The sequence below is a fragment of the Lathamus discolor genome, chromosome 4, assembly GCF_037157495.1.
Source record: "Lathamus discolor isolate bLatDis1 chromosome 4, bLatDis1.hap1, whole genome shotgun sequence".
Classification (NCBI taxonomy): Eukaryota; Metazoa; Chordata; class Aves; order Psittaciformes; family Psittacidae; genus Lathamus; species Lathamus discolor.
In genome coordinates, this window is record NC_088887.1 from 71807653 (window position 1) to 71831599 (window position 23947).

A 23947-nucleotide genomic window follows, 5' to 3' on the forward strand; every position below is an offset into this window, starting at 1 on the left:
GCACATGCAGCAGGCTTGAGAAGCCGAGATGGCATCTAAAGCTTTTTCTTTCCCAGTATTTGCCCTTAGTAACTTTGATAATATTCATTCCAGTTCAGAGAGATTGGCTGAGCTTACAGGACCTTTGCTTTTAAAGTTAAAAGTTGCATTGGATGGGGCTTCAAGCATGAAATTAAAACTGAAATTAACCTTGATGAAAATAAGCAGTCTTGTGCTGTAGACAGAAAATACTGTACAATATGCTTGACTGAATTGATGTGCAGTGCATTTGGAAATACAGATATTTCATTTGATTGTTTCTATGTAAAATACCGTATCTTGCTTTCATCTAAAACATTAAAAAACAACCCACAGACCTCGTTTGAAAGGAATTTTTTTGTTTCTAGCACTCCAACACGGTTAGATACAGAAATGCACAGAGAGAAGACAGTGAGATAAAGATGATCCAAGAAAAAAAAGAGCAAGCTGAAATGAAAAGGTATTTAAAAATCTAAAGTCTGAGTGCACACTTTTCCATATTAAGTATTCTCTCTGTGAAGTAAAAGCATTGAGAGTCATGATGAAAAAAAGAACTAAGTGTAAGGGGTATTTTTGCTGGCTGCATATCACTTAATAATTTACATTCTGTCTTTCAAAAGGAAAGTCCAGGAAGAGGAGCTGCGAGAGAATCATCCTTATTTTGATAAACCACTTTTCATAGTTGGTCGTGAGCACAGATTCAGGAATTTCTGCCGAGTGGTGGTACGAGCTCGCTTTAATGCGTAAGTTTATTCCATATCAACAATTGGTTCCAACAAGTATTTACTTTAATTGTAGGGATTTAGGCCTAGCTTGTACTTTGGAAGGAAAACTGTGTATATTGTGGTCGCCACACGAGCTGGCAGTCAGTTGCTAATGTTACAGTCTTGCTGTTGGAAGAATGGAAGCAATGAACTCGTGCATAAGGGCACAGACATTTGAGCAATCTGTGATGCTGAGGTGCAGCAATACCTTGGGGAAACCATAGGTGTGAACTGAGAGGAAGGGCTCATGTTTTATACCCCCTTTTTTAGATCTTGGGGAATCAGCTTGCTGTTCCCTTCCTATTCCTCATTGTAAGGCAGGAAGTCTTTATACACCAACAGTTACTCAAAGAATAAAGGTGAAATGAATCCCAGCTGTGCTCACTTGAAGACTCCTTAGCCCATAATTAGAGACCCAGAATGGGACAGTGAGGTGTTCAGCTGTGGGAGATAAAAGGAGAAAAGCTGAGGCCAGATGAACGATGAGAAGGCTCAGTAAATAAACTGTGGGTGTGTGCAAGTGTGGCAGACACAGGTCTACGTACAAGAAGGTTGATATAAAATCATCTTATAACTCTTCTTTTAAACCTCTATGACTGACACCCTAATTTTGGAGGGTAATGCATGTTAGGTTGCAAACAGACAATGTAAGATAAAAGATAGATTAAGGCTATGAGCTTGGCACTTGGCAGACCTGGTTTCAGCACCTGCTTTATTATTGATTTTCTGTGTGTCCTTCAACAAATTACTTCTAGGTAGAATAAGAGGAAGGTTAGATACTCAGATTTACAAGGATCATATGCAAGTGGTCTACGTAGAAACATGTCCTTGAGTTAGGTGCCTACTTTTCTATGCAACTGCTAACTTGATTGTGATTTGCTGGCTCATGAAGCAGTTGCAAATTGAAACAGCAAAACAAAACACACAAACATACATTCCAATCCACTTGTCAAATACATGTCAGTGCCTCTTAGCATTGTGGAGTGCCCAAGGGCAACAGGATATTTATATTATCAACAGTTCAATTAAAATGTGTGCGATTCCAAGAGTGCACTGATTTTGGTAAAGAGTCATTTTTTTATTTATTTCAATGCTGCTTACTTTATTCATTGTCCCATCCAGCTTGCCAAGTAAGATATTCTGGATATCTTTTTCAAACTGGTATGAATCATATTTTCTTGTAAAAAAAGGCTGAGGAATGCCACTGTATACAATGTGGGAAAGAGATATAAGCTTAAGAAGACACCAAAGTCAGTGGGTTCAGTGGGAAGGCACCAAAACCAGTATTTTCTGTTTATGGAATGGTGTAAATGAGTGAACCTAGCACATGGAAGATGCCTCTTGTTCTGATTGTGTGTTCTTGTAATTTATAACCATGAAATCTCTTCTGGTGGTAATGCCTCAATTCAGGTCAGTCCATTTTTCACTTTAACTTCAATGAAGAAGTGATGGCAAATTCCCATCCCAGTAGCTACAGTCCTCAAATGGAATATAGGATACCTCAGTGCAGATCTTGTCCTGGCATGATATGCTACAAGGATTTGAAATACAAGTAAAAAGCCACCCTAAACACTGGGACAGGGGAGGCTTCTTGTAGATTCTGCTGAAGCCATTTGGCTTTGTATAAAAGGTCTAAACAACTGCTGGAGCAAGAACTTAGCTTGCGTCACCTAGATATGTGCTTACCAGTTACAGAGTGGTTCTCACTCTCTCTGGCTGCCTAATGGGATCCTGGATATGGTAAGTGAAGTGCTGTAATTTCATAGGACAATTCAGACATGGAGAATCTAGTAATATTAATCAGAAAATAATGGAAGAAATAATAACAGAAATAGGGTTTGTGGAAGGATTTTTTGAGTCTACAGAGGATATGGTCCAGGAGGTTTTGAAGTAAAAGGAAAAAACTCCTTGGGATAGCACTTTGGGATGTGAAATTCAGTAGCAGGTTATCCCTGCCATGCCCAAGCAAACTACAAAAGGAAATCCTTGCTTACAAAAGCAAGATCAAAAAAACTCTCAGTTCAAAGAATTGCAGGTAGGCCATGAATTAAAGTGATAGTAGCTCTGCTGATAATACGGCTGAAATTGTATAGAATTAAATGAAACTTATGCAGACATTTAAAATTAAGCCAAAATAAAATGTAGCCTTGATTTTGGTTATAAATTACTTTGAGTGATGGATGCATGGTATAATTATAACACTGACTGAAATAAAATGTAAATGACTGTATCTTTTCTTCTTTTTATAGTTCTAAAACAGATCCTGTTACTGGAGCTGTGAAAAATACCAAATACCATCAGCTTTAGTAAGCACTGCAAAAGTAACTTTGCTTGGTCACATAAGCCTGCAGTATATGTGTGTGAGCGCACACATGCATGTATGTGTATGCACATGTGTATTTCTTCTTTTTTTCCCAAAAAGGTTTTTCTTTCAATGGAGCTATATGGGGAGGAAGATAAATAGGAAGAGGACTTTTTTATCAGGCTTTTCTTCTTCACTTGCATGTAACTTGCCTAGTTTTACAATGCATTTCTGAAATACTGAAATCTTTGACACTCCTCAGTTTAATTTAATTTTTCATAGGAAAATACTTAAGTGTGGTATAGACACAATACAAGGGACACAACACTTTTGGCATTTCTGTAATGTTATTTCTATGTATTGTTCACAGTGACTTGCTGGGTTTGGTTACTTACCTGGACTGGGTCATGATCATTGTTACTATATGCTCCTGCATTTCCATGATGTTTGAATCCCCCTTTAGAAGAGTTATGCATGCTCCAACACTCCAGGTACTGTTGCTGAATCATTTTATGTGTAATGAAGCACAGTCCCCTGGTTTTCTCCACAGGATTCTTAAATTAAAACTCTTCTCTGCTTTGATTTTCAGATTGCTGAATATGTTTTTGTAATATTTATGAGCATTGAGCTTAATCTGAAGATTATGGCAGATGGATTGTTTTTTACACCAACAGCTGTCATTAGGGACTTTGGAGGCGTTATGGACATATTTATATATCTTGTAAGTTTTTATATTCCTGGGGGGTTTCTGTAGTGTTCTTAATTTTGATACCTTTGGAGATACAAATGTTTGGTAACATTAAAAAAATCTGGCTCTGTGCCCTGGTGCTAATGCAGTAGTGTAATTTGTGTACAAACACCACTGTTTTCATATGCATTCCTGTCAGTCATCTGTACAAATACATATTTAGACATCTAAAAAGACACTGACTTGTGATAAGCACCTGACAGTTTACTGAAAGGCCATTGTATGGCCCCTTTTCATTGTTTATTTGTTTGTATGTTTTAAGTATCAGACCCAATTTCATTCCAAGTAAGCTCAGGATCCATGCCCTTGCTTCAGTATTTTTATGCAGGACAATCTTTATTTTATCTATTTCTTAGCCATTCATTGCTTCCTCCTTTCTTGACAGTTCTCCTGCTTTATAGAAGGTATTTCAAAAGCCTTTAGTGTTTGACAGGAAGGCACGTCCTTGTTGCTGACATTGCTATAGCAGGAAGAAAGTAAAGCAGCGTCTTTCTGTATTGCATACCTATCAATAGCAGTTCTTAGGAAAAAATATTCTGTTTTCTTTGTCCCCCAGAAATTTCTTGCATTCCATTCAAATACAAGAGAAGGGGATCTGTTTGCTCTTCACATATGACAATAAACACCACAGAATGTGTCAAAACCAGTACTCAGCATGATACAGAATATTTTCTGACTGAAGAAATTACTAAGCAAATAGTCTGTGATGGATTTAGATTAAATCTTTAAGAGATTAATCCGCCAGACAGATGTGCTGCATAAAATTTGTCATGATCAATTTGTATCACAGATTCCATTGTTAGCATAAATAAAAATATGCATGCTTGTGCAAAACTCCTACTGTAGTATGCATAATCAGTATGTGCATTAGTTTCTTAAAATCTCTCTGAATCCCTCTGCTTGTTTGAGGGAAGATTTAGACGCTGTACCTTGGATACTCCAAATGCGCCTGTGGTGGTCTTAAAAGACTATCAAGGAAAGTCAGAAGCACTGGCAAATCTTTTTGTTTTGATAGGGTGGCTGTCTTTTACTACTGTTGTTTCTAACAAATTGCACTATGTTTAAAATCATATTGGTGATATCAGCTTCATCCTCCGTATTTTTCATTCATTTGCCTCTTCGCAACACTCTCACCTCTATCCCCTTATAATGAGATTGGCCTTATAAATACTTTTAAAAAAATAAGAACTAATTAACAGACTTTATAATCAGTAACCATCTGTTAGAGATTGTTCAGACTGCAGGACACAACTATGCTGTTTGAAAACACTTCTGAATGCATAATATTTGTTTAATAAAACCACACAGTCACAAAACTAATGCCTGTAAAAAAGCGGTAGGAAAAACTGGCGAGGAAACTGTTAACACCTTTCCAGGTGAAGATAACTCAGTTTCAGGCTAAAAGCTCTGTTTGAAATGAGGAGGGGGGGAAAGAAATGATGCTTTCTGCTCCAAGAATATAGTTTTGTCACTTCTCTGAACCAGCCAATTTAATTTCTTCTTTTGGATGTGTTCAATATGCTGAGAAGTATAAAATAGATTTTGAGTCAAAGGAGAAGACAGAGGATGAAACTGATGCCCATCAGTTAGGACAGTCAGCCAGGGCACAGGAGATACAGTCCTTTTTCTAAATTAGGCTCTTTTTTTTTTGCCTTAGTCTTCCCTTTAATTTTAAGGAAGTGAAGTGTTTATTGATCTTCTATGCTGTGTCTATGTCAGGTAAGACATTGTAGCCCAATCCTTTGTCTTCTCCTGCCCTGTCTCCTCAAGGTGAGTTTGATATTCCTGTGCTGGATGCCCCAGAACGTCCCTGCCAAATCTGGAGCTCAGCTCTTAATGGTACTTCGTTGCCTCCGACCTCTTAGAATTTTCAAACTGGTTCCTCAGATGCGGAAGGTGGTGCGAGAGCTGTTTAGCGGCTTTAAGGAAATCTTTTTGGTATGTGCCTATTATTTTGTTCTTGTTGTTACAAAGAAGATACTGAGGAGTAGTAAGATGCCATTTTCCTATAATGTTTATGTTTTCTAATCTTTTCTCCATTGTTGCTTGTTGATTTTTTGTAGTAGCTACCACTGCAGATGATCACAGAACAGATTAAAGATTAGGAATATAAGTAACTCACATTTATACTGAATAAAGCTGCTACAACAATTCTTCTATAAATTATATTATCCATTCCGCATGTCTTTTTCCATAATTACATAGGATGAGGATTATGAAATAAAATCTACCCCTTATTCACAGTTCTAACTGGGGAAGGAAGATGAGAAGTAGGGTATGGCAGCTCTACAAGAGCAAAAGTAAACCTGGTTTCTGCGTTGAAGGTCTACCTCCAAGTTTTTGGAGAGGCAACCAGAGACAATATAGTTGTTCATCACAGATCTGGATATGATTGTTATTTCATTGTTGTTATTATTATGATCACAATTATGCACTTATATTAACAATAATGGAGTCTTTGATTGTTTGATCAGAACCTAATCTATTGTCTGGGGAACATATGTGATATTTGTCAGCCTAAACAACAGACATTTTGTTCTTTAACTGAATGCTGTATTGCGTCAGGTTGTTACAAAAACCTAAGCTACAAAATACTTGCAGACAGTAATAAAGCAAGGACAAAAAGTATATAGCTAGTTAGCATTTTATAGATTCTGTATTCTATTGACGATATTTATATTATAATTGCTCATGTGTATCTTTACTGTAGCTATCATGGAATTAAATATCTAACAATGGCTTATTCAGATTAATTAGTAAAGCCTGATTCTGCAAAACAGAAGCAGCATGTATTCAAGTACTTGAAGAGTTCTCTTTAAAGTGAATGGCAATTCTTAGGCTTAAAGAATTTAGCAAGGTGGTACACTGAGTACAAGAAAGCTTCGATCCTCACCTGCAATTCTTAGATATTATGTTAATGCTCATTATAACACAGCACCCGGATACTGTATCAGAACCTAAAGTAGCATGTCTGTCACAAAATCCATATCTTCAGGTTTATCCAACAAATAGATCCTCCCTGCAGTTCACTGAAGGAGCTGACCCCCTTTTCCAAGTCTTTAGGAGGAGCGCTTGACAAGTCTGACTTCATGTTTACAGGTTTCTATTCTGCTGCTGACATTAATGCTTGTTTTCGCAAGCTTTGGAGTGCAGCTGTTTGCTGGAAAACTGGCTAAATGCAATGATCCACACATCATCTCTAGGGTAAGAACTGCTTTTCTGCTTCAAAATAATAGCATGCTATCATATGAGAGATGGAAATCTTGGGCACTTTCTTGTTCAAAGCAGGATGATGAAGGGAAAGGTGTCAAAGGAGTAAAAAGTAAAGTCCAAATATTTGGGACTGTCTGAAAAAAATTATCAAATTCATGCCATGTTATCTGCAAAGGACTGGATGTCACATGGAATTATTCATGGAAAATGACACTTTGCATTCCTAGGTCAGCAGCTCAAAAGCAGATTAGGCTTCTAGAGGTCAAAATCACTGAAAATGCTATGTAAGCTACAAGGAGAACATTAGCTGTGCTTCTTACTCAATTTGAAGAAATATCATCATCACGTAAAGAAGCATTGTCTTTAGGAAAGAGGTGAAAGGCTAGGTAGTCTTGCAAAATTAAAGGTACTCTCTGTCCTGGAAGGAGAAAGGGGTTTTGAATCCTTCCTAAGATGCATTTTTCGTTTGGGTAAAGGTCCATGACTGATAATCCCAGACCTGTAAATAACCCTTCATTTCTGTTTACATTGCTTCTGAATCATGGCAAGTGTGCTGTCTATACTGGCATTTTGGCAGATCTTACAGGCCATTATTTAATCTCAGGCTGTGTTTTATTTCACTATAGGAAGATTGTCATGGCATCTTCAGAATAAATGTAAGTGTTTCCAAAAATCTCAATTTAAAATTAAGACCTGGAGAGAAAAAGCCTGGATTTTGGGTGCCACGAGTCTGGTGAGTTGCTACAGATTGGCCTATTTTTCTTCAAAAAGGAAGCTGATGATGTGGAAAATGGCTCAGATCTCATAGCATTAAATTACTGATGGAGGGGTTTTATTGTAAGCCAAATGATATTATGGGTAAAAATTCTGGTACATTTAGTAAAAAGGCAGATATATGAAACTTTTCCAGATTTGACCTGCTCTTCTATTCACAAAGCAGAAAGGAAGAAAACACCCTTAGGTACTAAACTTAAATAGGAATTAGATGTGATTATTACTATTACAGTGGGAGTTATTGTCTTAAACCAAAATTATCGCTTAATTGTTCTTTAGTACTATCATAAAGACATCCTGAGATCTATACATCATCAAGACGACCCAATAATAAATATTAAAAGAAGACAAAGAAATTAAAATCAACCTGCCTACAGCTACCCATTGTCGTGGTTTAAACCCAACCACAAACCTCGTTCACTCACTCCCCCCCCTTCTTGCCCTCCCCCTGCTCCTGGAGGGACGGAGAGGAGAATCAAAAAGAATGCAACTCCCACGGGTTGAGATAAGAGCAGTTTAGTAACTAAGGTACAACACAAACCACTACTGCTACCACCAATAATAATGCTAAAGGAAATAACAAGGGAAGAGAATACAACACCTCAGCACCAGCTGACCGATAACTCGCCCCACTCCCCCCAGCCGAGCACCGACCCATACCTCGTCCAACCCTGCAGTCCTCAGCCCTTCCGGGTAACTCTCGGTGACATCCTGGGCATGACGTGCTGTGGTATGGAATACCTCTTTGGTCAGTTTGGGTCAGATGTCCTGTCTCTGCTTCCTCCCGGCCTCCCCTCCTCCCTGGCAGAGCATGAGGCTCAGAAAGTCCTTGGCCAGACCAAACATTCGAGCAGCAACTGAAAACATCAGTGTTATCAACACTGTTCCCAGGCCAAAAAATGAAAACACAGCGCTGCACTAGCTACTAAGAAGGAGAAAAATGACTGCTACTGCTGAACCCAGGACACCCATAAAAACCAATGAGCAAGTCATGTCTAAAACCAGCCTTTCTCTTCTGTGGCCATCAACCATGCCAGTTAGCATCTTCTTTCTAGCAGCTTCCAATGCAGGGAGTCTTTGTGGTCTGTCTGGTGCAGAAGTGTGGTAAAAAATATTTAAGTGCTAGCATTATGTTTATGGTTTTTATTCTGATAAAGTCCATTTAATATTTCCCAACACCTGAACAAGCAAAAAAACCCTCTTTTTAATTGTTTGCATTTTTAAGTTGGTTGACATTTTGCAAAATCAGCTTAACAGCCACAATTATTTTAATTGACTATGTCTGGATAAAGAATGTACCAGCAGTGGTAGATTCAGAGCCATCCTACACTAATGAAATAATATGCTGTGATTTGAATAGGCAGTGAAACTCTGACATCTGCAGAAGTCTTTGTTTCCGTATGCTTCACACAAATTCTGCCTCAAGTAAGCAAATTTAATCCTCTTCAGATTGATCCAGAAGTAAGCAAAAACTGTCTTAATCAGCATAACTCTAAACTTTGGGGAATGTTTTGTTACTGCAGAAAAATGTTCTACTGCAAATGCATTTATACCACCTGTTGGCTGTGTCAGGCCAGGTTTTCAAGAGCCAGATGTCAGTATAAGGACCGCATTTAAAAGAAATATCTACATCTGAGAGCTCTTTTCATTGAATGGTTGGATTTTCACAAGCACAAGATAATAATTCTTCTCAAATACAACTATTTACCTTATAAACTGTTGAAAATTAATGGGACGACTTAGCTTATCTGTCTTGGATTATAGAGACAGAGCAATGTGCTAACCTAGCCCAAAGAAGACGCTTTTAATTTTCAGCTGGAAACATCCTCTTGAATCTCAGTTGACACAAAAGGTCAGAGCATATGGTATAGGAAAGCCAAGAAGATGTGATGTCCTGTCAGTAATTTTTGCTTTAGACCATCAGTTCCCAATGGTAATGAATAAGGAACAGCATTTTCTAAATGATCTCACTGACTTTGGAGTCTGAATCATTTATGTGGGTTTGGGATTGGTCTTCTTCAGGTAAGTATATTTTGGAATCTGGTCAGTGCCATTGGATCCAGTTTTTCACAAATACTGTATTTTTTCTAATATAATTGACAAAAACACTAAAATGCAGCAACTTGTTACAAGCTTTATTGCTGTGAATCGGATTCTGAGTAAGAAGATAAAACATACATAGCGATCAAAGATATGCTGTACATGTTTATTGGTGTTGCTATTGTTCTTTTGTTCTTGAGACAGAACTCTGAATGATATTTCAGAAGCTTTCACACCAACTTTGCAAGGTATTTAAATGTTAGACTTATGAAGAGTCAAGGTAAGCAATAGAACAACTTTATTGCTGAATTTATGCTATTTTTATTATGCATTTCAGGGCAAATCCTCGGAATTTTAACTTTGACAATGTGGGGAATGCAATGCTGGCACTATTTGAAGTTCTTTCATTAAAAGGCTGGGTAGAAGTCAGAGATGTTATTATTCATCGTGTTGGGCCGGTAAGAAAATACATCAGTGGTTTTGAATTCTACAACACATACTTTGATTTGTTTTAACTATTCATCTTATTTTTATCTATTCAGATCCATGGAATCTACATTCATGTTTTTGTATTCCTTGGCTGCATGATTGGACTGACTCTTTTCGTTGGAGTTGTCATCGCTAATTTCAATGAAAACAAGGTACTGAGTAGGGTGGTTTATTGTGTGTTGAACTGGCTCTGTAAGAAACCTGAAACTGATATTATACTGTTATGTTATCTGGTAAGACTGCCTTTAAGATTGACTTACCAGTCTTACATTCTGTAAGATTGCAAGTATGGTTTCAGACAGACCTGATCCGTATTTACCACAGTACTCAAGCCTGTGAGGACAGCAAGCCATCACATACCTTTTCAAAGCTGTCTGAGTTTATTTACAATGCAGCCATGTTACCAGATGGAAGCTGAACCTAAAGCACCATGTATTTACAGACGCTCCACATTCTGGTGTTTTAGTTTGATGTAGGTGTCAGGTAAAAAGGCATCGTATGCTTGTATGTGTTACAACTAAAGGGGTCTCAATAGAGATTGGAGTATTTCAGATCCAAAGTAAAGCTGTATGGCTTTTTTCTGGCAAACAGCAGAGTAATTGTAAAATTAGGTGTCCATCACTCATGCAAAAATGTGGCTAGTGTTCTAGGAACTGCAGCTCACACATGGGCTTTGGAGGTTACCCTGGAAAGCAGAAAAACCTGTCCCCAGGTGAACTGCTAGAGAGCAGCTTATGTCTACACTTGCTAAAGATGGCATTCTCTGGGTGGGACTGCTGCATACACACTGCGCATACCTTAATCTGACACTTTTTAAGACCCACTTCTGGTGCCCCTGTGGCACTAGCATATAATTATTCTTTTCTTCATCTTTTCAGTTCGAAATCTGAAAAATAATTAGATGTTTGCAGTTATCTACAGTGATCTTTTTATCACTGTGGCATTGGAGGAAAAGGACGACTGTGTGCTCTGGGGCTTGGAGATGCAAGATAACCCAGTCTGGTAGTGCTAGAGACTGGGTGCTGGCCATGGCTCTACTATGGCCCTGACCCGAACTCTGTGGCAAACACAGTTGAGTTTGCCCACCAAGGAAACTATGTGGCTCCTTCTGGAAAGGGGCCAAGCAGCACATTACTCTGCATCCAGTGTGAGTAAGTAAGGCATCATGAAATGAAGTCAAGCAGATTGCAAGTCAAATAAATAGCCTAAAACCTCTGCTGTTCAGAAGGTATTTTTATGTTTGCGTGACTCCAGTGTAGTTTTGGTGGGATGAAGTACAGTCATTCTTGTTAAATACATCTGTTCTACAGAACAAGGAGCAATGTGCTATTCATTTTCTTTTTTAGTCACTAAATTTTGACTAGTGAATTTAAAAGTATGAACTCTTACCAGTATCAGAATTCCCCTGGATTTTTAGAGATGCTTTTGCCCCTTCCTGTTCAGCTGTGTAATATTGCTTCTTCAAATGCGTCAGCCTTACACCGATGAATAAAAAATATCTTTCAGCAAGTCTTGCGGGAAAAAAAAATAATGTAATTTAAATTACAGGTAAGCTAAAGTATTATTTGAAATTATTTAATTATTATAATGTTGTTCTTCTATAGCTATGATGTATTCGGCTATGTTTCTGTCATGTACATCATGGTTCATGAAGCTCTACTGAGATATGAGCTGAGCACTTCTATAAATTGTTTTTCATTTGCTTCTACACTTTATACACAGGCTGCTTTCCTCAAAAACCTGTTCATAGCCATGCATGTAGGAGAGAAGAAGAAATATCACATTACAGAGTCTGCTGTTTTATAGCTTTCGATCATGGCTGTTCAAACCCTGTTTGAGGTGTGGTGCGTACAGTATCAAGAAGTGGGGAAGTGGGGCATTTCCCCTTTAGTTTTAAATGTGGACTTGAGTGTGCCTGTCATGAATTCTGAGCCAGCTCTGCAGGCAGTTGAGAATCATGAAGAGCCACTTACTGCTCTGGGTTGCTTTGCTGCACCTATAGGCACCTACTTTTTTCCACTGTCATAGAAAAAAGGGACTAGAGGAGCTGGATCTTTGCCCTTACTAGCATGACTTCTATTACGCTTTTGTGACAGTAAGCCAAATCTTAATACATGCTGTCAATCTTCTAGACACTGTTTTTGCTCTTAGTTCCCACTCTTTCCATAGAAGCCACTCACAAGATTAAATTTACTTTGTCAACCTGGCTCCTGCAAAAGCAGCCTGTGATATTTCATTCAGAAATTACTGAGATATCATCAAGTCAAAACTCACTATTCATCTGTGTAGTCAGCTCTTGACTATGGAATAAGGTGATCAGAACACAGGTTACTTTTGAAGTGATTTACCCACAGCACCAGTGTAAATCTTTCACCAGTTTTTTACAGTCTGAAACATAGGGGAAAAATACTCCTAATTAATATGTGACTGTATAGCAGATTCTTATTTCATTCCCTCCTCCTAGATATGCAGCTTTAAAGACACAGGACAGCTCAAATGAATGTGAAAAGTAAAAGTTTTCTTATGTGCACTGTGATTCAAAGTGAGAAGGAACAGGAAGGTGTAAACATGAGGCTTATAAGGATTGTGAGCACAGGGGATAACTAAACAAGTCATCCTAGTCCAGACAACCACTGCATGAGCAGCCAGTGTAAATGTGGAAGTCTGAGTTGTAGGGCCTGAATTAGGGTTCCCATTAGTTTCAGACAGTTGTCAAATTTTTACATTTATCCTTTTGGGGTGGATTTCTCTGCTTTTAAGTTTTCCTCAAACTATGGCTGCCTTTTTAGTTATGAATGTTCTCCTCCTTTAGTTCTGCATCTGAATACAGGGAATGCATTCGTCTGAACATCAGAAAAGCTACTCACTAATAACAATTCCCTGTAGATTACATTCATCCGCCATGTCATGCAGTATTTCTGTAGAATTTGCATGATAATAAAAATACAGTCAGTATAAATTGTTTGTCATCCGGTTCACCTTCTTCAGTTGTTTCTTAGTAACCTCAGGTAACTGCTGTGGCATGTAATGTTTGGTTTTCTTTTTCTTGAATACTTGTTACTTTTTATGCATTTATTATAGGGAAAAGAAAACTTCTGATTTGAACTGAAAAGATTAATGTGTTAGTTAATTATGCAGTGGGGGAAATCTCAGCCCAATCAATATTCAAGTAGAATGAAGAAATTTCTAGGAACTGAAAGAAATGTGAAGTAAGAGATGGCTGACATCGAGTCCAAAAAGAAGAGAGCCAGACATTCCACTGTATGACATTAAGTTGCCTCTTAAAACTAGTTACTTGGCCAAGCAGTGGGTGATTTAAGTAGACTTTGGCTTTAGTGGCTGATACATGGGAGGTCTGGGCTAGGTTCTCAACTGCCCCAGCAACAGGGCACAAGCCGAAAGTGTTCCATCACCACCCATTTGGCATCCGTTGCCCATCATTTGTCACAGCTCCCAAGTGCCACGTGTTCAGTCAGAACTGAAGATGTGATCAGCTCAAATATTATCTGTCAGTTTTGAGTTGAAGTCCAAATGCAAATGCAGCTCCTCCAGCAGCAGTCCCACTCGTGGGGCTGTGTTCTCTGGTCCCTTTATAATCATCCCCCTGGTGGAAGTGGTAGTTTCTTAGCAAAAGAACAACTGGGCATCACCATTTCTGAATTTTACAAAGGTCCACTTTTCTTTGCCACCTTTTGTCTTGTTTGCAGTGAAGGCTCTCCAAGAATATAAACCAGATACTCTCACTGGGGCAAATCAGTTGCCTTTTAATTTAGGTGTTCCTAAATGGTATGGTTTGGGCCTGACACAAGCAATAGACGTCCTTATGTCTGTCGCTTGGTCCACATCATGTTGGAAAACACCTACTCCCAGTGTGCAGTGTGGGGGGACAGTTCTATGAAGAGATTATGTCCACTGAGAGGGAGTAATCCTTACCTTATCAGTTGCACAGCCAGCTGCAGTTCCAGTATCTACACAAGCCAATGCCCAGGCGAGTCCCAGAGATCAGACCAGCCTTCAGTGAGGCTTCATGCTGACTGAAAACAAATCAATGAGATTTTACAGTTCTCTGAAGTCATGAGGACCTCATTTTGTTTTCAAGGTCATTTTAAATAACATTGAATTCTGTTTGGGCTTTGCTTGTTTATTCCTACGTTCTGAAAACACACAGATTGCTATCTACCACCTCCCACCCCAAGGGTTTATTTTCCACCTCTCCTTAACGATTCCTTTATGGAGGGCTTTTGTAGATTCATAGCATACTACTATTTTATTTCAATTACACCCCAAGCAGAAGAGCTGAGGAAAGACTCAGCAGTCTCCTGGAGGGCTCATTCCCCCAGAAACTGTAGTGGTACTGATGAGCCACAGGATTTTCTGTAGCGAAGTCCAGACAAAATTGGCCACTCTTTAAAACAGTGCTTCTTGGCAAACGATGTTCAGTCAAATGGAAGACGTCCTGCGGTGTTTCCCTGCCCACACTGGGCTGCTGCTACAAAGAGACACAACTCAGCCTGCTGAGTTGAGTCCCAGAAACTCACAGCTAATGCATCCAGAAATCCTCTTGAGTAACAGTGGATACTTTAGACCCCTTTACCCAAATGGTGTATTATTTAAGGAGAGCTGCATATGTAACTTTATGCCAGTCACCAAAGTGAGTCGTTTTCATGTTTACAGCATTCAGTGTTCTAGCTTTTATAGGATAAAAGCTTTATACGCTTCTCTTTGTTTATTAAGGGGACAGCTTTACTGACTGTAGATCAGAGACGATGGGAAGATCTGAAAAGCAGACTGAAGATAGCACAACCTCTTCATCTCCCACCTCGTCCGGGTATCAAAGATATTTTGGTTTTATTCATGTTGTGCCCTAGTGTTCGTAATTCCCCAGGAGTCTGCGATTCAAATTAAAATTGTAATCGTGAGGCCACTAGGAGGTTGTGCATAAGTTAATGTGGAAACAGGCTCCAACTACAGATCTCTGAATAAGGCTATTAAAATCTACCCCAAAAAAGGTTGTGCTTCGATGGTTTTAGGATAAGCCTTAATGAAAAAATTATTTTCTAGATGAAAAATATTTGCAGTTGGCTGTTGATGATATGAATGGAATGTATTAACCTGACAGCAGTTGAATGATGCACTTGCCCCACAAGTACCAAAGCCTTCATGCAACACTGTGTTCAGTATTTGAAATTATAGGTTCAGACACCCTATTTGATATGGAAAATTGTAGCAGAAAATTAGAAATGTATTTTGAAACTACCAAAGGATTATTTTGCACTAATGAACATGGAAAAGATGTCAAGAAATAGGAGAAAAACGCCAGTATGTATTTTAACTTTCCTCCTCAAACTTTCTTTTTCAGATAATGATGGCTTTAGAGCTAAGATGTATGATATAACTCAGCATCCATTTTTTAAGAGAACTATTGCTGTACTTGTTCTGGCCCAGTCTGTGTTGTTATCAGTTAAGGTAATTGTGTTTCTTTTAAGCATTTCATTATAGTAGGATAGTATGTGTTGTGCATTTCCTAACACCAGTTAACAATCAGCTGAGCCCTTAATGTGATGAATATACAGAAACATGATTTTTAGATACAGCAATCTCAGTTGGCACAGATCACTGTAGATTAATTATAACTTGTGGAGCTGAGTCAGTTTCTGCCTTTTTGTAGTCTGGTCCCCAATTTTAATTTCCATTTAAGTTGTAAATCTGTGAGAGAAGAATATACCAAGATGCCATTCCTGTCTGAGTGTATTTTAAAGTGAAATCTATTCATTAACAAAACCTGCAAGAAAAGTTAAGGCAATTAAGTTGAAGGCAATTTAGTTCCGTTTAACGGCTACTCTTCTGTGAACGCATTTTGTTTGCATTTCAGTGGGATGCTGCAGATCCAGTGACTGTGCCTTTAGCAACAATGTCTGTTGTTTTCACCTTCATTTTTGTCCTTGAGGTAAAGTAATATATTTCATGACTTCTTGAGATGAAGACTGGTATGTATATATTTTACTTTGTCTTTAGGGATGGTCTCTCATTCTTTGCTATGGTTTTTATTTCTGAACATGTATATTTGGGGCTTTTCATGTCACTTGTCTTTAAACATGTACTGCAGGAATAAGCTTTTAATTTGTTAGAGTCATTCTTCTCCACCACCTTGAGCTTTGTGTCCTTTTGTATATATTTGAATCTGATCATTTCACCATGTGTTTTGGTGAACCCAGTGAACTCTATTCATGCAGAACATCTCAGATTAAATTCAGTCTGTACAACACAGGGTTTGTGATGTATCATGGAAGTTCTGCTTCATCCATTTATATTTTGCTTGGTACATTGATACCCACTGTTCTGTAGCTGTGACAACATCAAACCTCTCAGGTTTTTGTTTTTTTGTTGGTTTGTTGTGGTTTTTTTAGTACCATATCTCCATTGAAGTCCTTTTAATAAGCTAGGTCAAATTCCAATACTGTATCTCTGTTGTTGCATGTATCTGGATCCTGTGTGGTAACAATTCTCTATCTGTGAGAAAACTGTTAACTACAACCAACTGTGCAAGGTGTACTTAGCCTGTTTTCACAAGACCAGAATCTAAGGACTTCAACACGTTTTAAAAAGCGCTCTTATGCATAAGGCTATCTGTAGTGTAACAAAGCACACATTTATGAGGTTAAAGAAGAGCTTTCTTCGTTGTTAGGTTAGTACATAGTTCTTATGTAAGTTTATGGTTATTTCTCTTTTCAGTTCCCTCTGAATAGCTGATACCACTGTCAGAAACAGGATAGTAGACTATGTTTCCCACTGCTCTAATCCAATATGACAGTTCGTAAGTTCCAGTAAAGGTTTTGCCAGCAGTGATGAATAAACAATGATGTGAATACCTTGTAGCTAGAGTATGTCCATGTTGTTGCTTCTTTTTCCCCTACCCAGGAGAAAACAGGATCTCTTGAGAGACTGAGTAAACACAGAAAAATTTGATTTGTAGCATACACGGACAGGTTTTAATTTACCTAGTAACTATTCTTCAGAAATACTTTTTCCTCTTACACTGCCAGGGGAAACAAATGCTCTTCTAGAATGTCAAAGGAACTTTGTCAGAGCAAAGAAAAAATTGTTGACTGTCTCAACAGGCAAGCTATCACACTGAGTGCACACAGTTTATGGAGAGATGAAGCAGCTTCCTCCCCAGGATCTTTCCTAATACAGCATGGTCTGGTTACAGTCTGTTATATATATGGTCTGCTGTCACTAGCAGCCATGGTCCATGAGAAAGGCCAAAGATTTCTGCATAGCTAATGGCCCTGTGTCCAGTTTAAGGACTCCTGATTCAGTCTTAAACCCCTACTGCTCACATCAGTATATGTGGTATAGAAGAACAGGAAAAATTCGGAGGTCTCCCTTCTGTTACCACACTGATGATCACAGAATAAAATGAGATATGATATTTTTATTTGCACAGTGTGGTACTCAGTTTGAGGAAAGACACCTGAACTTAGGTGTTTAAATTCTACATGCGAGGTAGATATTTAAGCTGTCACTGTGAACAAGGGAGTTGTAGGGTGGGATTCAGTTACCTAAATAACTAAAGGCATTAAAAGCTTTTTGGGGTACCCTAGCTGATCTCCCCTTGCCTGCACTAGCTGCTACAAAAGGGCAAGGATGTTTGCAGGTCTTCTGTCATCTCTGTCAGCCCCACACATCTATCTCCAGTATTCTAGGGCCTCTCCACTGACTTGGTAGAAGAAGGCAAGGTGCCTTCAGGTACCTCAAGTGAAAATTAGAGATTCAGAGACTATATTCTTCATCTCGTAGGCAGGCTTCAGAAAACATTAACATGGCAAAAAAATAACTGGAAAATCAACCTTTTACATCAAACTAGTGTCCTTTTATATGCGGTTTTGGTTTCAGAAATGTAAAGAATACTGCTAAATGGCAATGCTGCAAGGTGGGATGGAAAAAATCATGTAATGAATGTCTAACATTTATAGCCTTTATATACTAACACTTGCTTTGAAGCTTAATACAAACTGTGTGTGAGAAACTCTCCAGTGTTCCTTCCATTATCCTACCTCAGTATCTTTCAGCTGTTATAACTATTTCTTATCTGTATCTATTCTTAGTCTTCCTCTCTACACTCCTGTTACCTATATTGGAAATATCAAGCACTTTGGCTGCTTTTACCACGTACATCTTAGCTTTCTTCTCTTACATCTGCTGAATACAGATGGTGCCAAGTACAGAGTATTCTTTATAGCAAGAAATATTTGCAATATGGGAAAGCCTTTTAAATAATTTGAACTACAGGTGCTATGGAACACAATGTGCTTATGTGATTTTAGCCTACTTACAGACAGCTAGCTAGATAGGATACTATACTATACCCCTTTTAGCTACGTATTATTGGCAAAATAATTTTCCAACTTCATTACTTGCTTAACTATAAGAAAGCTTAAACCCAGATTCACCTCAGCAATCTATACATTAAGCATTCAGTCTAAGGTGGTCAGCTGCACTCCTTCCTTCGATACTTGATGGAGAGAGAGAGACTTCCAGAATACTGTGCATCTCCTGCTTTTGGTCATCTGTAGTCTTCCACAAGTACCAGTTTTCCTCCATCTAGCAGCCTAACTTGTCCACATGGGAACAGCCAACTTACACGAAACCTGCCCTTGGCTGTTTGAAATTATTTCATAAGACAAGCTCAATCAAACAGTTTAGATAATGTAAAAGGTTCTTAAAGCAAGAAGTAATTTCTTTAGTACAACTGAGAAATTGTTTTTATTCATAGGTCACAATGAAGATTATTGCCATGTCACCTGCTGGCTTCTGGCAAAGCAGAAGAAATCGGTATGATCTCTTGGTGACATCTCTTGGAGTTATATGGGTGATACTTCACTTTGCCTTACTGGTAAGATCTACAAAACAGAGTGCCCATGATTAAGCTTGATTTTGTTTGTTAAGCACCAGCAGTAGGATCACTGCTGTTCATCCAGATAAATGCTTGGGAGGTTTATAAGGCTGAGACAAATTAAGTTTTATGCTAAGAAGAAGGAATCATTGTCTTCGGCAATGATGAAGTACAAAAGTCGTCTTACTGATATGAGGTAAAGTCTGCAAATATGGTAGAAAACTGAACTTTTTAGGAGGGATGTGACTGAGGAAAGCATATGAAGAGACTGAGAGCTCCTGCCAACAGCAGCCTTGGAAGCACCAAGGAAGAAAGAAGCAGTGTACAGAATCCACACAGCAACAAGGGACTGGAGGAAGGCACAGGTTCAAAATTGCTGAACAATACAGTCTGTCTCAAACCCAGCAGTGATTCTGGACCACTGCTTTTAGCTAAGGGTCAATGTTTAATCCAGGAAGGAATGGAGGAAAGGGAAGGAAGTCATTTCTCCCTCTGTCCCACCCTGGTGTTTAAAATTTGGCTACACCCTGGTTTCCCTTATTTAACAAGCGAAGGAGAAGGGATAGTTGATACTTGTCATCAATCTCAAGTTGTCAAAGTCACAACCCTATGATGCCTGCAGGCTTCTCTCTTGTCTGCCCCCAAACTCTGTTTGGATGAAAACCTGTCCTGTGTGACTAGTCATCTTGCCCTGACATTCACGGTTTGCTCCCTGCTACTGAGTGGCTTGGAAGGCCTGAAGAATTTCTGTAAGCCAGCAGCTGCCTAGACAAGTAGGCTGGGGCTGTTGGACATAATTACAGCCCAGCTAATAGAGGATTGGAAGTATTTTGGTTTGATGGATGGGGAGGTTGGGTTAGTATTTTTGAAGTGGTAGAGCATCTTCTGCTAGTTTCTTACTGCTCCACCGTTACTGAAATATTAGTGCTCGTGGTTAATGATTTCTCTTGTTTCATATGGCAACTGCCCTACATAAAAGACCAGATATCATGATCTTTTCATGAGATCCCTGGGGTATATCTATTAAGTCTTCTGTGTTTCTGTTCCAGAATGCATACACATACATGATGGGGGCATGCGTAATTGTCTTCAGGTTCTTCTCAATTTGTGGGAAGCATGTAAGTATAAATTAGGGACTACAACCATTGTAGTGCTCATGTACAGATTAAAGGACTAGATGCTGTGTGTCTAGTGCACATTCTGTAAGGCTCCATTTTATATGCCAAAAAATATGAGACTTCAAGCAGCAGCCTCCAATTTTACATGCTGTCTTTAAAATGTCAGGATTTTAGGTATATTTTATAATAGCACTATGTTACAGTGTCGTGGTTTAAACCGACACACACAGCTCGTTCACTCACTCCGCCCCTTCTTTCTCTCCCTCTACTCCTGGAGGGATGGAGAGGAGAATCGAAAAGAATGCAACTCCCATGGGTTGAGATAAGAGCAGTTTAGTAACTAAGGTACAACACAAATCACTACTGCTACCACCAATTATAATAATGATAAAAGAAATAACAAGAGGAAAGAATACAACACCTCAACACCAGCTGACTGATAACTCACCCCACTCCCCCCAGCGGCGCACCGACCCATACCTCGTACAACCCTGCAGTCCCTCGCCCTTCGGGTAACTCCCCGTTACATCCTGGGCATGACGTGCTGTGGTATGGAATACCTCTTTGGTCAGTTTGGGTCAGGTGTCCTGTCTCTGCTTCCTCCCGGCCTCCCCTCCTCCCTGGCAGAGCATGAGGCTCAGGAAGTCCTTGGCCAGACCAAACATTTGAGCAGCAACTAAAAACATTGGCGTTATCAGCCCTGTTCCCAGGCCAAAAGTCAAAACACAGCGCTGCACCAGCTACCAAGAAGGAGAAAAATGACTGCTACTGCTGAACCCAGGATATAGAGTTACTGGAAAAGCTTCATTTTTCGCAAAAATATAAAAAGTGCAACTGCAATACCATACAGATTCTAAAAACACTCTCTAAAACTCTGAACAAATATTGTGCCTCATTCAGTCCTTGCTACTGGTGTGATGTGCATGTTACTTGCTTATTCCCTCTGGAAGACTAGTTGAGTGGTGGTTAATGCGCTCATTATGGTAGTGCTCTCTTTTAGAAGTTTCTTCCTCCAGAGTGCAGGTTTGTGTCTTGTGTCTCTACAATGTATGTCTTATCACAGTAAAGAACTTACATTCAATTAGGGAAAAAAAGTGGGCCGAGGTACTCCTCTGGAAACACTGCCATGGCGACAAAGGAAGTCACTTCTAAAGTTTGTATTTCTTTTGTGTTTGGATTTGCTCTGGTGTAATTGAGAGTAGGTTGGCAGAATAAGCATAGGCAGAGAACAAACACATTTGTTTAACAAGTGGTGACACTCTGCATGCTCTTGCTGTAGAACTTCTTAGACTATCCAAACATTTTCTGTGAAGTCTGACATATGAAAGTAAATGTGATGAAAAGCCTGCTGTACTAGGTTGCCGGGGTTAAGAACAGTAAGTCAGAGGGTTTGTTCGGTAAAGATAAAAAGTTTTCTTTCAATCAAACTACACAGAGCCTGTAGAGCCTTGGAAGTCAAATGAAAAACCCTTGCTTCTTCTATGCAGTCAGACCAAGTGGTTGCCTTCAAAGCCTTCTGATCGATTCTGAAGTTTTTTCAAGGTTTTAACCTAGGCACTTGTGCTTTCATGTTAGGAGCTGTATCAGTTTCACTAATTTATCTGTTGTGATGTAATTTGATGACTGAAAGTCAGCATGAGTTATCAGTTTGGCATATTTCTAAAGAAAACTGCTACCCTCAGTCCCATTAAAAAGAATTTTCCATAGCATCCAAAGTGGTTAAGTGATTAAGACAATAATAAGAGTAAAATGTACAATATGTATGTATGGGAAAGTAATATCTATTATCTAGGCCTACAGCCTATGTAATTTCCAAAATAATGCTCTCTTCTTCAGCTCTTTGGCCAACTTGTGTGAGAAATTACTAGTTTAATCAAGCTGTGCCAATCTTAAGAATAACCCTTTCCATATACATCAATCCATTCTTTTAGGTAGGGTGCAGTATCCGTGGTTTCTACGTAACAGTTCTCATCACTTTCAGATAAGCCCAAAGTAGTATACTGCTCTGTTCATGCAATGCTAATTTTGATACTTCTGGAGTATACTGATCCTAGAATATTACAGTTAAGCTTACAGTTAAGAATATTACAGTTATGCTGTATTATTGCTGTGTTATCCTACACTATTATCCTATATATATTCTTTGAGGAGCAACATCTGGGCTTGCAAATTAGGCAGATACACAGATCTCTTTAACAAGTAAAAAGCCCACTACATTTCAGAGGAGGACACAAAATGTTCAGTTCCAATCAGATTCATGTCTTCTTTCACTGGGTTCATCCATTAATATATATGTGTAAAGAATTCATTGTCAAAATGGCAGCTGCAGTGATGCTCTCCCCTTTTATTTGTGCTTTCCTTAACGGCATCATGGACTGCTTCTTCTCTCTCCTTCCAGGTGACACTAAAAATGCTACTCCTGACTGTCGTTGTCAGCATGTACAAGAGTTTCTTCATCATAGTGGGAATGTTCTTACTGCTTCTTTGTTATGCTTTTGCTGGAGTAGTCTTATTTGGTACAGTGAAATATGGAGAGAACATTAACAGGTACAGTACGTACTTACTGCCTCATGGGGATGTTCTTTAAACAGCCTGAAAAAATTACATTCTGCTACAGAGAAGTTTATCTGTGGTAAAAAACAGCAAGTCCCCAGGTCTAGCTGAAGAGCTCTAAACAGAATTTCAGTTAGGAGACATGGAACCATCTTCCCAGTTCTTGTGCCTCAGACCAAATAACATCCAATCCAGCCCAGAGCAGACCCAGAGCTATTCTTCATTATGCCAACTGGAATATGCTTCAAAGCAGCACTGCACTAGCCGCAAGCTGCTGAAACACGCTATACCTACTACACCTTATCAGCAACACCAAATCTATATATCAGCCTGATACAGAGAGGTGACACTTCTGTGAACTGGATGTTAACTGAAGATTTCCCAATCAATAGCATCATCAGGCTTCAGGAAGAGAATGGAGACAGGAGATAGGATCTGGCCTTGAGCCTGTGTTAGATCTTTGATAAAATGAGACAAAATGCTGAGACCTGCGTCTGAGCTAGATTTCAGCTATTATATCTTGAGTCATGAAATAAATAATTCAATGAGCTCATTCAAATAATTCTGTAACTATTTTTTAGACTAAAATAGTTGAGCAATAGAAAATGGAAATTATTTGCATTTATTCTTGCCAACGTTTTAGTTCTGGGATGTGAAATGATCTCTCTCTCTCTTATTCTTTAAAACAGACACGCAAATTTTTCATCAGCTGGCAAGGCTATTACTGTACTCTTCAGAATAGTTACTGGAGAAGACTGGAACAAAATTATGCATGACTGCATGGTAAATACAATACTGCCAGAAATAAAGTAGACAAGAAACTGAGACATCCTTGCATCTCAAAGTACTTCCAGTATTTTAGCTTTGTACAAGTAATGTTGTGATTGCCTTTATCTCTTCAAGAAAGAATAATGTTCGCTAAACCTCAGAACATGACACACAAATTGCAGTTCCAGTCACACACTCACAGTGTAATATTTCATGGGGCTAGGCTATTACATAATTTTAAAACAAAAATAAAAAGATGTTTTA

At 38.8% G+C, this 23947-nt stretch overlaps 1 protein-coding gene across 3 annotated transcripts in view; it reads left to right on the top strand.

Annotated features, from left to right (window-relative positions):
* NALCN (sodium leak channel, non-selective) overlaps window positions 1-23947 on the top strand; it is a 232860-nt gene that overhangs the window by 197814 nt on the left and 11099 nt on the right. For 2 of the 3 annotated variants that reach the window (XM_065677983.1, XM_065677984.1), the window contains exons 21-37: window positions 387-478; window positions 639-761; window positions 3032-3088; window positions 3455-3575; window positions 3674-3805; window positions 5603-5770; window positions 6932-7036; window positions 7672-7778; window positions 10197-10317; window positions 10402-10500; window positions 15083-15176; window positions 15708-15814; window positions 16221-16295; window positions 19125-19244; window positions 20294-20362; window positions 22761-22909; window positions 23605-23698. In XM_065677983.1, coding sequence (XP_065534055.1) covers window positions 387-478; window positions 639-761; window positions 3032-3088; window positions 3455-3575; window positions 3674-3805; window positions 5603-5770; window positions 6932-7036; window positions 7672-7778; window positions 10197-10317; window positions 10402-10500; window positions 15083-15176; window positions 15708-15814; window positions 16221-16295; window positions 19125-19244; window positions 20294-20362; window positions 22761-22909; window positions 23605-23698 — 1833 coding nt within the window. The remainder of the gene's footprint in view (window positions 1-386; window positions 479-638; window positions 762-3031; window positions 3089-3454; window positions 3576-3673; window positions 3806-5602; window positions 5771-6931; window positions 7037-7671; window positions 7779-10196; window positions 10318-10401; window positions 10501-15082; window positions 15177-15707; window positions 15815-16220; window positions 16296-19124; window positions 19245-20293; window positions 20363-22760; window positions 22910-23604; window positions 23699-23947) is intronic. The other variant, XR_010612326.1, reaches the window with a different exon arrangement.